We start from the raw sequence: 12,668 nt of genomic DNA on the forward strand, positions 1-12,668 counted from the left end.
AGACACCACAAACACCATTTGAATATGATCTGAAGTGGGAGGAAAGCAATCCTGCATTCTGAGGCAAAGCCCCTGTATTTTTAGTGTTGGCTATGACTCAAAAAATACCCTAGTAAAATCTACCCCTGGCCTTGGCAAGACATTTAGTGGGGCCTTGGTGGTTCAGGACTTGTGCCATTAGAGTATAAACTCATAAACAACATAATATACATTTATTTTCTGGACAATGTTTATTTTTCATGTAGTTTATACATCTGAAACATAAATGCTTACAAGGGAGTGTTTTAAACACCTCTTTGTATTTCATTAGCTGGCTGTTTAATCTGCTATAATTTATTGCAAATTGCAATTGTACTATATGGCCTCATGGTGCCTTTACTTATTTGAACATAAACACCAATGAAGTCAGCAGGAATGCAAAGTTTTTAAATCAGAAGGGAGCCGAATGCTAGATTTTCAGCAAGAACTGCACCAAGGCATTAAACCCCTTATTTTAGAATTTTGTTATGCTTCTGCTTGATGCTTTACACTGCTATGTGCTCCAAGCAGAATCATTTTCCCCTACAGGCATGTATAGCTCCTTCCCCTTTGGTTTCTTAATTTGGGTTAGATCCCATAATATGAAAAATATACTCAGATATTGCACCTAGAGCACATTGATGAGACCTAAAGAGCTCTTCTGTGAAGGGAATTAAGATCAAAAAGAATGTGGAATTTAAATATTCATAATTTCTTCTTGGATATGAAACAGAAAAATTGTTTTGATGCAAAAGTTCTTGTGACAGAATACGTTACTTAGACTCTGAGACCATATTAGGATAAAATGGCTTTTTTTATATAGGAATTGCACTCCTTCATATGGAAATTATGACATTTTGTCTATTGAGTCTTACTACAAATGTTTAGAAGATCTGTTAAAAATATTCTTTTAAGAAGTTGGATCAAGATAAAAGAGAGTAAATAAGAGCCAGTACAATTTTCAGGCATATTTCTGATTAGTTTCTTCATTTAGACCCCGTTAGCTGCCGGAAAATTGCACCAATACCAGAGCTGGGGAAGCATATAACTGACACCACACTTCACTTTGCAGTGTGGGTTTGCTGTGCTTTTGTCAGACCCTCACCCTGGCAGAAAAGGAGCATTGTGTTAATTCAATGAGACTCAGGAAGAAGGGCTCAGCCTGAGTGCTGACACAAATGAAAGACAAGCAGATGAAATACACATTCTCATGGTCTGACTGGTACTAGACCTTCATCTACATTTAGCTACTTGATTTTTAACTAGCCATTAATCTTTACTAACGCCCCACAAAAAGCATGGACTGCGAAGGCAGTGGACAACTTCAGGTAAGGATTCAGGTCAGGGGGGCAGGACACTTGCAGATGGATGAGGAATTGCCAGATTGCCTGTTGGGAAGGCAAAGGAAAGAGCCCTGTCCTGTGCTCTTCCATACTAGGCAGGACTCACTGCTGTTTCTTTTCCATCCCAGCACTTCGCCCCTAGTGTGGGAGGACTCCAGCCAGGACTCCAGCACTCTCCACCGCTTCTGCTTGCCCTCCACCTCCAGTGCTCCCACACCTCCTTGCTGGCAGAGCCCCACGGGGTCCCAGGAGCACTGCAGGGCTTCCCTGCAGGCAGGGTCTGAGGCTAGTGAGAGCCCCAGGCAGCTGTCACACAATGCCTCTGGGAGGTTCAGGAGCTGAGTCAGGACACTGCTCTGCTCCTACCCTGTAGCTCTTGGACAGGCTGATGGATCCAAAGAAAATAGTTTGGAAGGGTCCATCATCTTTGGCTTTTCTCCTGGCCTCACATCAGGCTGGATTTCTTTCCTGATTTGTCCCTACAGAAACTGAATAGGAAATTCTGGCCATTGTCTTTTTAAGGAGTTAGCCTTCTTGTCAGATGTTTTGGCTTCTTTAAAATTTGGGAACCAGCAGAATTTTCTTAAGGGACTGCTGCAGAAATACTTTGATGGGAAAGTAGATGATAAAAATAACTATTAGGTGCCAAAGGCAGTAGACTGGGAATTAAAAGCTCTCCTTAAGTCAGAGACATTTGTGTCTTTAAAAGAGTTCAAAAAAAAGAGGTGAGAAAAGCAGTGGGTATGCAGGGCTATGACCATGGCTGGACAGCTGACTGAGTCCAGGTGAAGGATTTGGGAAGAGGAAAACAACAGGTGGTGAGCAGGAAGAGCCTGAGAATCAGATCTGCCTGGGGAATAGCCCGTGGATAGAGTGACTGGTGCAGCAGCAAACACCACACAGAAAGAAAAGAGGTGAACCTATGATCAAACTTTACCTCTTGCTATCACCAAGACCTTTGTGAAACACTTATACACAACAATTAAAACTCAAAAACCAAAACTAGGGAACAATCCTAGGATGAAGTACTTGTTCCCTCAGAAGAGGATGGAACAAAACCTGTAAGAGAGGTTATTCGTGTCACTTAGAAAGGTGCTCAAAAACAGTGATCAATGATGAGTATGCTGCAAGCACTTAAAAAATATCTCAGTAAATAAACCAAATTTGGGGCAGAAAAAGACATTAATATGGAAAATGCTGTAAGATTCACTCTTTTTGTGGACGACCAATATTTTCTCTCTGATGCAATAATTTTTCAGCAATATAATAAAGGGTATCACACTTGAGGCTACAGCAAGAGATTTATACAGTAGCAAAAGACATTTGAGATGTATCATCATCCACTGGAAAATTTCAAACTTAGAATTCAGCTTAATTTAAAAACTGCTAAATCTTTTTGTTTTTCTGGTCAATATTATATTATCAGCTATCTCTTGACAAAATTCAGCCAAATATTCTCTCAGATGGTTTTACAGACTTTTGGCAGGTCTGAGTGAACATGGATTTTACAGAGCAAACCAACACATGAGCAGCTCCAGCCTCTTGACCTCCGCTCATGCCTCTTGCTTCATCCCATTCTCAGTAGAGTTGGTTGGGTTTCAAAAGGTATTTGCTGTCAGAAAGCAGCTGCCTTTTTTTTTTTTCTTTTGGTAGCCACCCATTTTCCTGAAATCCATTAAATCCATTGTCTCTTCATGATATTCTATGGGTTTGAATCTGAATATTTTATCAAATGTCTGTCAGATTATTGATGATAGCTTTAGACAGAAGTACTGAAAGCCTCTTTGAATACTCTGTTAAACAATATAGAACTCAGTTTGTCTTGAAAATACTGGGAAAAAAATTAATTTTGAAATGTCAAATATTTTCCCAGCTCTGTCTGCCTTGACAATGTGTGGCCTTTTCTGATTCTTGAGAGAAAATCTGAATGGGAACTAAGTGACAGATACAGAACTGCTTGTGGACCACCATACAACCTCCTCCTACTGCTGCTGTTTCAAGGGGTGAAACATGTAAAAGAATAAAGAAATCTGAATGCTGATGTCAATATCTTGACATTTCCATAGCTGTACAGGTTCAGTGGCTCTAATATTAGAATAATACATGGCAAGAGGTGCTATGTTATATGCCTTGTCTTAGACTTGCGCAGGAACCATCTAACTAGCCTCCATCATTCTCTTTCCATTCTCAAATGTTTCTTAAAAACATGTCCTTCAGATAAAGAATCATGGACTTTGTGGTTGGGTTTTGCTCTGTTTTAAATGTATGGTATATTTCACCTTATTCAGTGCCCAGAGGGGAGCTTGGTACCATCTCTGTATGGCTGGTGAAGGAGCTGGGAAGATCTGCCACACAGCACACAAGCTGCACAGGAGCTTGGCTTTATGGCTTTACTGTGCGTTATCAAAGGAACCAGCCTGGCTGCTCCTCCCTCCTGCTTGCCTCTGAAGAGCACACACACACACACACACACACACAAACACACACAGAAAGGGAACCCCCAGACACTTCCTATTTGCCAGTTCTACTCTTGCCAAACAGAGGAGAGAAAAGTTTATCCTGAAGCCTTCCCACTGCCAGGGTCGCTTCCACCTCAGCATGCCTCACCTTTTTTTTTTAAACGGCTTCAATTTGCAGCTTACCATTTGTTATAATAATGGAGTCTAGTGAGAAGCTTGTGGCCCCATAAACTTTGGACATAATTTTAACTGTGTCAGCTTTAAAAAGTCAGTATCTGCCTCATCAAAGGGCAATCATGTCCAATGTGGGTGTCTCTGTCAATTGTGTTTTGAACTGCAGAAATAATCCAACCAAACCATGCAAAGATCTTTTCTACACCCACATTTCTTAATTATCATCATGAGACTGAGGTAGCTGAGACCAGATCTATAATGTTTTCTGGATGTCAAAATGCCCACACACCTTCTGTAATCCTTGTGCTACCAGCCCCCTTTCATATTGCTTTTAGCTGGTCCATCTAATTATCTATTACCATAACTTTTTACTGCATTATTCCCAAAGCCCACAAAGGCTCTGTTTAAGAAAAAAAAGAAACAACTGGTGTGATGAGACCTCCTTAACTGAACAATCCTATTAACATTTTAGTAGATGATAAACTCCTCTTCACCCCTTTCAGAAATTAACAAATTTTTTTTAAAGTTAGGGGACAACTGGGGCCTTAAAAGTCTCTGCATACATTGCATCCACAAACAATGCAATTTCTTGGGACCTTTGTGGTCTACTGTCCATTTGGAGAATAAAAGACTTCATTATTTTCACATGTGCTATAGTCAATAAGGATCTGGAATGGGAAAGTAGCGAAAATGTTATGACTTAATGAACATGTTGCAAAATCATTCTTGCCAAATGTCAAAATAAATTGGAGGCCAGAGTGTATGGTTTATGCTTGTTAAACTGGGGGTTTGTGTGCTATTTTGGGAAGGGGAAAAAAAAAAAGAAAAGACAGGCCACACCATGAAAAGGCAGGGGAAAGAGAAAATATACACTTGGCCACTTATGGCAAGAGCTTGGTGCACTACAGTGCCAGCACCAGTGCTCCCCACAAGAGACAACACAGCAGCCTGTGGCCATGGGGAAAGCACTCCCTGACAGCAGACCTGGCTCTGGGGCACTGCCCTGGCCCCAAGGCTTTGCCCCAGCCAAGGAAGGGCAGGGGCCAGGCCCCACAGCCCAGCTGCTTCCCCAGACTAGACACAGCTAATCCCTGCCCCTCTGGGAAGCACCAAGCTGTGCCAGGTGAAAATGCTTCACACCCATCAGCCATTTCAGAGACATTTTCCATCAGGGGACAGTGAATTTGCACTTTGCCATGAAGTTCAAATGACAACAGGAATAACGTGACTGGAACCAGATGTGCTGGAGACTCCTGTGATATGCCTGATCATTGCCACAGGCGTCCCACTGATTCCACTTTTGGCACAGACGAGCAGGTTTTGCCTATATTGCAGAGAGTTTTCTGTTTGTCCAAGCAATGAGCAGCTTGAAAGGTCTAAGTTTAGAAATACCTACATGGCTGAGGACCTGATCCTTTGAACACCAAAGCCTGTCACAGCTATTTTCCCTTTGAGATTGCCTCAGGAAAAGACCAATTAGGATTACATGATAAGTAAAATTATTCCCATACTTACATGGCTGGGAAAATAGGTCTCTCCAGCTTCATATTCAAAAGGAGATCAAAGCAATATTGTTCTTTTGCAGTTAGATTTTGACTTATTTATGTTTTTCCCCATTATGTACCTGTTCCAGCAGCACCAGAGGCCACAGGCATGTGCTTCTTACCTCCCCTCTACATCTAGTAATGGGAGTGCCATGAAAGTGTCTCTGTTTCTGGCTGCCTGCATGAAAATGCGTGGATACATATATGTGGCTTTCGGTTATTTGACTTCACGACACAAGGAGGGGGGGAAATCTTTTTCATACACCTACATCTATCACAAAGCAACTAAGAATAGAAGCAATATTGAGACAGATGGAAATGTTAATGGTGACAGCTCACAAGCAAGAATCACACATTTGTGAAATAATGAAATGGGTGGGCAGTTGTTATATGAACTCCATGTCAGTCGGTATGTTTTCCTGGCTATAATTTTGCAGAAGTATGTCTCAGAGATATTTTCAGTTCATGGGAGAAGCCTGTGCCCTACCCTACAACTTGCTGCTGGCACGTGGGTGGAGGAATTCACCAAAGGTGGCAAACAGCTTGCCAGTGACCCTGCTCATCAAGTGCCCCAGGGGCTGCAGGATGCCCCCTGACATTTCCCTGCCAGGGCACTTCACTACTCCTAACAATGTGGTGGGAGAGATGCAGAAAGGAAGTGTAAAAACATTTGGAAAACCAAACATGAGAGAAACATGGGATACCCACACTTGTTCCAAAATCTTACTTCCAGGCATACAAGTGTTACCTCTTTACATTTCATCTGCCCATATTCTGCAGTCATTATTAGCTGGACTTGCTGACCACAAATGAAAATGAGCATTACAAAACCAGTCCTGCATTTCTCCACTCTTCCTTTCTAGTTCTTCATGCCCCAAAAGCCATCAAATCCATTTTAAGGACCACTTTGATAAGCCTGCTTTTGCTAGTCCCAGTTTCTTAGCCCCAGTCTAATGTTAGCTCAAAGGGGAGGGAGCCGTGAAAGTGTCTTTTCAGACATATTTTACCTTGCAGTACCTGTCTCATTCCCAAGGTCTACTGATCTTGGGAATCTACTGATTTTCAACAATTTTGATAGGTACTGTTTCTTGCAGATGCTGTTTACTGCACTTGACGTTACTATTTTTTGCCAGAGGAATGAACTAGTTCTCCTGAAATCTTTTGGATGCTCTCTTTGTTTGCGTATCTGATTAAAAAAATTCTAGCAGCTACATCTTCAAGTGCTTAGTGGTGATTTACTACAATGATTCATGGTAAGACTTACAGCTCTGAGGAAAATCTGTCCCTCAGGATTTATCCACCTTTCCAGAATTTCTCATGGCAGGGCAACCATATGCCACTGTATTTAGGAAGCAACTTATGGTTACTGAATGGCAGCCAGTCTGCATTTTCTTAGTGCATTTCTAAGAGCTCAACAGCATTAATGTGATAAAGGAAAAAAAAAAAAAGTACTTGCTGTACAAAGCCAAATGTATGCATCCAGCCACCTCAGATTAATGAAACGCTAGACATTAATCCACTGGCACACATGTCTGTGAATGCTGGCCACTAAAAATAAATAGTGAGAAATATCAGACCGTTTGAAACAGGAAATTGTTGAGCAATCCTGAAAATCAAAAGGTTATCCAAATGGTGAGCTGCTGAGAATGGCAAACTTGTACAGAGACAACGCCTGTGTCAAATACCATATATTATAACATCCGTCTCATGTTAGACACAGACACCAAACCACTGAAGATAACACTCTTGGTACCAGGTAAAAGAAAACCTTAAAAAAGAGGCAAAAAAGACTGCCACACCAAAACCTTGGAGGATGAAGACATACTCCAAGGGAGATCAGCCATTTTACAATACCATAACTGTAAGAGATGACAGGTGGTGATGAACCACCACCAAAGCAGTGACAGCTCCTGGAGAAACAGGAGATACTAAAATCAATAAAGCTACTTGCAGATTAAGGTATGAGTCACCACAATGGGACCAAATATGGCCCATGTCATTTGTTAGCAGCCGTCCATCCCATGCGTCTCTGCAGAGAATGATTAGAATTCCAGAGAAACATGGCAACAGAGGCAGAAAGGGAAATGCTGGAGTTTTTTAAGAGCTGGCAAGAAAGTAATGGGTGCAAACTTAAAATACAGGAAGATACACAAAATTATGCATGGAGTGGAAAATTCATATAACTAGAAGCTCCTTGACAACCTAGATAACAGAAAAATTTATTTTGGGAAGTGGATAGATTTTTAGTAGGGCTCATCAACCTCTAGTTCAGAGTGGATGCATTGAAATATTAGCTCTACCGCATTACTTTTTCCTAGGTGAGAAAAGGTCAGAGGACGTTTCATTATGAATTTAATGAGACCAAATACTGCAAATCATGAGTGTTTGAGTGTCACCCAGCCTCCTGATGAAGGATGCTGCTGAGACCTGGCTCTGCTCTGGCTCCTCTCTCCTCGCCTCCACAGCTGCTAAGAACTGCCTCCTATGGCACCCTGACAGGTATCCCTAGCAAACGCAAGTTCTCCAGGTGGAAGTGGAAAAATCCACGGAGGGATGCCGCCCTCTCCCTCCTCCGGCCGGCCGGGGGAGGGGAAAGGAGGACGGCGCTAAGCCAAGGCCGCCGGTAGCGCATCTCCCGGGGCGGAGAGCGGCTGCTCCCCCTGCCCGATCGGAGCCCCGCAGCAGACACGGCTGCAGCAGAAGCGACAGATGACCGACTTCGGGGCGAGCCCCGCGCCCCTCCGCTGCCGTCCTGCGCCACCTCCATTTTGGCTGCGCCGGCGTCCGCTGCGGCTCCGGTGCTGCCGGCGGTGCCGTCCAGGGGCTGCCGCCGAGGAGCCGCTGCCGGGCCGCGGGGCGGAGGGGGCGGCATGCCCTATCTCCGCAGCACCGCGCCCCGCGTCCGCAGGACGGAGCCTCCCGGGGACAGGCGGTCGCCGTAGCAACCGCGGTGGGGAGGGGGAGCACGGGGGGACGCCGGCGGGGGTAGCCCGGCCCGGCGCGGCGGGCGCGGTGCCCTGCGCGGCGTCTCCGCCCTGCTGCGCGGTGGGGACACCGCCCCCTCCCCGCGGCGGGCCGGCCTCCCTCCCTCCCTCCCGCCTGCCGGGGGCTTCCCTGCCCGGCGGCGCTACGTGCGAGCCGAGCGGGAGGGAGCCCGGCGGGAGGCGGGGGCGGCGGGGCCCCGGGATCCGCCCTCCTCCCGGCGGGCTCGGCTCCGCAGCGGGACCGGCCGCGGGGCGCTGCCGCAGGGAGGGCCTGTGGCTCCGGGGCTGTGCCGGGGGGCTCGGCCGGCCGCCCTCAGCTCCGGCGGGCGGGGAGGAGGGGGCTTCCCGCGGCCGGGATTCCCCGGGCGGAGGAGCGCGGGCTGTCTGGAGCGGGGCGGCGGGCGCGGCGCGGCTCCGTGCTCCCTGTCCCCGCGGGGAGCGGGGGAGGGGGGGATGCACAGCCTCCGTGCGGAGCCGGAGAGACCCCTGAGCCTCTCTACCTGCGAGCGCTGCTGCTGCCGCCGCTGCTCCGCCAAACTGCTGACTTTCCAGAGCTTATTTTTAGCCCGGAGACTAAATATTATTAGCTACATTTCTACGTAGGAAGAATCGGAAGTGCGGGGAGGGGTGGGGGGAAGGCACTAGAGATAGGGAGGGAGATGAGCAGAAAGCTTATCCGAATGATCTCCAGTTGGGGGGGCTGCGTTTGGATTTCAGGCTTGCCAAACGCGCACACACACACACACACACACGCACACACACCATTAATTATAGCAAAGTAGATGCGGATATTGGATCATCAGGAATACATGCACGGCTCTCCCTTTGAGCCTTAGGTTGCGTATACAGAGGGGTCAGCTAATCTCCCTGTAGGTAAAGATCAGCTGCGTCCCTTTATCTGTGAAAGATCAGTCCTGCACATCAGTGCCAGCTAGAGCTCAGCTGCATCTCTTTAGCTATGCAAAATCAACTTGCATCCTTAGCCAGGAAGAAAAAAAAAAAAAAATCCGTCGCATCTGCTTCTCTTGGTAAAGATCAGTTGCATCTCTGCCCAAAGCATGCACATACACATAGACGAGATTCCCAGGTTAAATCAGGCACAACTTAAGTTAACTCGTAGTTAAATCTCATCCAGCTTTTCCTTCCTTCCTCACACACATCAAGCAGCAAGCAAGGTAACAAAACTAGGCGAAGAGCAGGCACCCATCCCCGCACCACAGAGAGGTAGAGGCAGGAGCCAGAGGGGCCGCCGGGGGTGTCCCCCCTCTGCTTACCTTGGTTACAGCTAACACCACGAGCAGTGGCTAGATCGCGGAGATAAATACTGGCATTTCCCAAAGTTGACACCGTCAAACCAACCCCCGGAGCTTGTAAGACTCTTTTTTTTTTTTTTTTTTTTTTTTTTTTTTTTTTTTTTTATCCCTCCTCTCTTGTTCCTATTCCAGTCCGCACCGCTAGGAATTCAACTTAGCCCAGCTCCAGCGGGGCGAGAGGGCGGCGGGCGGGGAGGGGAGGGGAGTGGAAGCACCGGGGGTTGGCGGGGGAGGGAAGCCGGTACCCAGCGCCAGTGGCTCCCCGAGCCCGCCGGGTCGCGGAGCGATGCGGAGCGGTGCGGGGCCGCCTCCGCCGGCCCCCGCCGCCGCTGTCCAGGGTGCTGCCGCCGCCGCCTCCCCGCCCCGCTCCGCCGCCGCGCCCGCTGCGCGCCCGGGCCGCTCCTCGCCGCGGCCCCCCGCCTGTGACGTGCCGCTCCGCGCGGTTCCGCGCCCCCTCCGGGCAGCCCCGAGCCCCCGGCCCCCCCGACGGCAGGCGGCAGCGCCCGCCGGGGAGAGGCGAGCGCCGGCCACAGCCCGGCCGCCACAGCTCCAAGTTTCTCTCTCAGACGCGCCGTTTCCATCGCAGCCCTAAATCAAAGAGCGCCGCAATTAAAGTTACACGGTCTAAAACACAATTCTCCCGGCCTCCGCCGGTTACGCTCTTTGGCGTATTAAGTACTATAAAGCCGAGCCCGTGGTATCAGATGCTGTCGTTAAGCAACATCTCAAGCTTTTTGGTGTAGTTGTTTTGTTCTTCTCTCCAGGTACTAAAATAAGCTTTTTTTTTTTTTTTTTTTTTTTTTTTGCAGGTAGGTACTCACCATTGTTTCTTTGCTGTCCTGGAGACAGAAGTGGTTTAAAATCCAGTCTCTCCAACAGATGCTGGAAGGTAATGTGTCTTGTTTGAAGTCATCATGTGAGAACTTCTGCTTTGCTCAGTGGATCGCCCACCACTTGGTGTGACTTATGAATCTAATAACCCTTTGCAATATCCGCAAGCTTAAACTCTCCACCACCTTGGTGCCTACAGAAGACAGAAAGCAACTGGCAGGGAGTTTTAAAAACCTATAGATTTACGCAAACGCCTTAGCTCAGAGTCACGTTTCCCTCTGAGTTCTTACGTGATCTTAATGAATGAGAGGGGTTACCAACCAATACAGTATAAAACGTGATGGCAGCCGCCTCCCAGGAAATCGGAGCGGGACACTAAATTCCCGAGCGAAGTCCCGGCCGGCCGGGCGCGCTCCGCAGCGAGCGCTGACTCCCACCGCCCTCCTCCCACCTCCCGGCTCGCACCTGGGGCCGTGCAAGACGAGCCGGCTCCGGAGATTTATGTTCGGGACAGGTAAGTCGGCATTTGGGGGGTTGCTTGTTTGTTTGTTTGTTTGAATGTCACGTTCACTGCGCTCTCACGGGAAGTGCTCCAGGGACTTGTTGCATACTAGGTCCTGCCACAAGAGGAGCGTGGCACAGCTGCCAAGACGAGTTCCTTTCCGAAACCCTCGCCCTTCCCGAGCTGCAACTTCCCGCACGCTTTTCCTCCCCCTCCTCCCTCCACCCTCGCTGGGAGGCGCATCCCGGGGGCGGGCTGCTCCGCCGGCCTGCACTGAGCCCCTGCCGCCGGCAAGGCAGAGGGGAGGGGAGCGCATCCCCGGTATCTGCCTTTCCTTTTCCTTCTCCCCTTTTCCCCTCGGGGCCCCAGCAGCACCCGGCTCCGCCCGTGATTTCTATCGCCAAGTCAATTCCGGTTCTGCTTGCGCTGGGAGAACGCCCGCGCACCTGGGCAGCCTCTTTCCCCGAGAGAGGTGGCCGAGCCCCAGGATTGCTCCTCCAAAGTCCTCGTCCCCAGTTTGTCTTGGCATCTCGGGTTTATTCTCAGTGGCTGCCCCGCCTCCCGGCTCCGAGAGCCCCGCGGGAGCGGTGCGGGAAGGGCTGTGGGAGGTGGCGCGGCGGGTTTCTTCGCCTTTGAAGGCGAATTGCTGTCAACTGAGCCTGGACTTGCCAAAGTTTATGGGTGCTGCCTCTCATAAGGAAAAAAAGAGAGCAAGACCAAGGAGCTCCTCGTCCACTCCCATTCTCTCCTGACTGAGTGCTGGAATTACATTCACGGGTCATTTATCTCCAAAGCGCCTGTTTCTCCCGCCCCCCGAGTCCCAGGTACCTCTGCCTGGGAGCCCAAGCAAGCAGCCTCTTCCATGACAACCGTCTATGTTGATCCATGCAATAACCAGCAGATGCTGCCCTAAGACTGGTACAGCTGGTACTTTCCTGCCTCGGCTGTCCTGGGGACAAGGTGTTAGAAGAAAAGTCAAGTGGTACCCAGCAAAGCTGCCCTGAGGAGAACCACGGAACCCCCTCACTGCATCACACGCTGCCTGTGTGCCATGTGCAGGCAGAGCCTGCCGGAAAGCCTGCTACTGATGTAACACTGCACCCGGCACATCATCCTCTGACACGGTGTCACCCGAGACACGTCCTCAAGTGCTGATCTTCAGTCAGGAAGCTGAAGTTTTCTTCCAACAGTTGGAAATACTCATAGCTAGTGTTAATACTGGTCGGGAATACAGTTTTTAGTGTCATTAAAGTTAAAAAAAATCCAAAAACCTAAGTGTTACAACAAGTGGACTTGCAATGAGTTCTGCTTTCTCCCATTCTTCTAAGCAGTTTGCTCCTGCCCCTTCCTCAGGGGAATAAAGTAATTTGGTAATATCTACTTTGAGTAGTTAAGTTGCACAATTCACGTTTTCATGACATAAACACATATCTAAATCTTAAAGGTTTCTGACCCTGTGGAGTCCTCGGTGTTTTATAGAGAGAACTTTACAAAGATCCA

The 12,668-nt window shown here is 48.3% G+C and overlaps 1 protein-coding gene and 1 long non-coding RNA gene across 4 annotated transcripts in view; one reads left to right on the forward strand and one right to left on the reverse strand.

Annotated features, from left to right (window-relative positions):
• BDNF (brain derived neurotrophic factor) overlaps nt 1-11,496 on the reverse strand; it is a 41,034-nt gene extending 29,538 nt beyond the window's left edge. The window contains exons 1-2 of one of the 3 annotated variants that reach the window (XM_021539052.4): nt 11,132-11,496; nt 10,657-10,859 (exon numbers count right to left, since the gene is read on the reverse strand). In XM_021539052.4, coding sequence (XP_021394727.1) covers nt 10,657-10,659 — 3 coding nt within the window. In that variant the 5' untranslated portion in view covers nt 10,660-10,859; nt 11,132-11,496. Of the gene's footprint in view, nt 1-9,022; nt 9,044-9,796; nt 10,025-10,656; nt 10,860-11,131 lie in introns of those variants that run through there. The other 2 variants (XM_021539054.4, XM_077784398.2) reach the window with 2 other exon arrangements.
• On the forward strand, nt 10,854-12,438 carry LOC146767217 (uncharacterized). The gene is made up of 2 exons (XR_014955926.1): nt 10,854-11,180; nt 11,867-12,438. It is a non-coding gene; the product is annotated as an uncharacterized LOC146767217 (long non-coding RNA).
• Nucleotides 12,439-12,668: the final 230 nt, after the last annotated feature.

This window comes from Lonchura striata, chromosome 5 (assembly GCF_050655825.1).
Source record: "Lonchura striata isolate lonStrDom1 chromosome 5, ASM5065582v1, whole genome shotgun sequence".
In the NCBI taxonomy this organism is placed as follows: domain Eukaryota; kingdom Metazoa; phylum Chordata; class Aves; order Passeriformes; family Estrildidae; genus Lonchura; species Lonchura striata.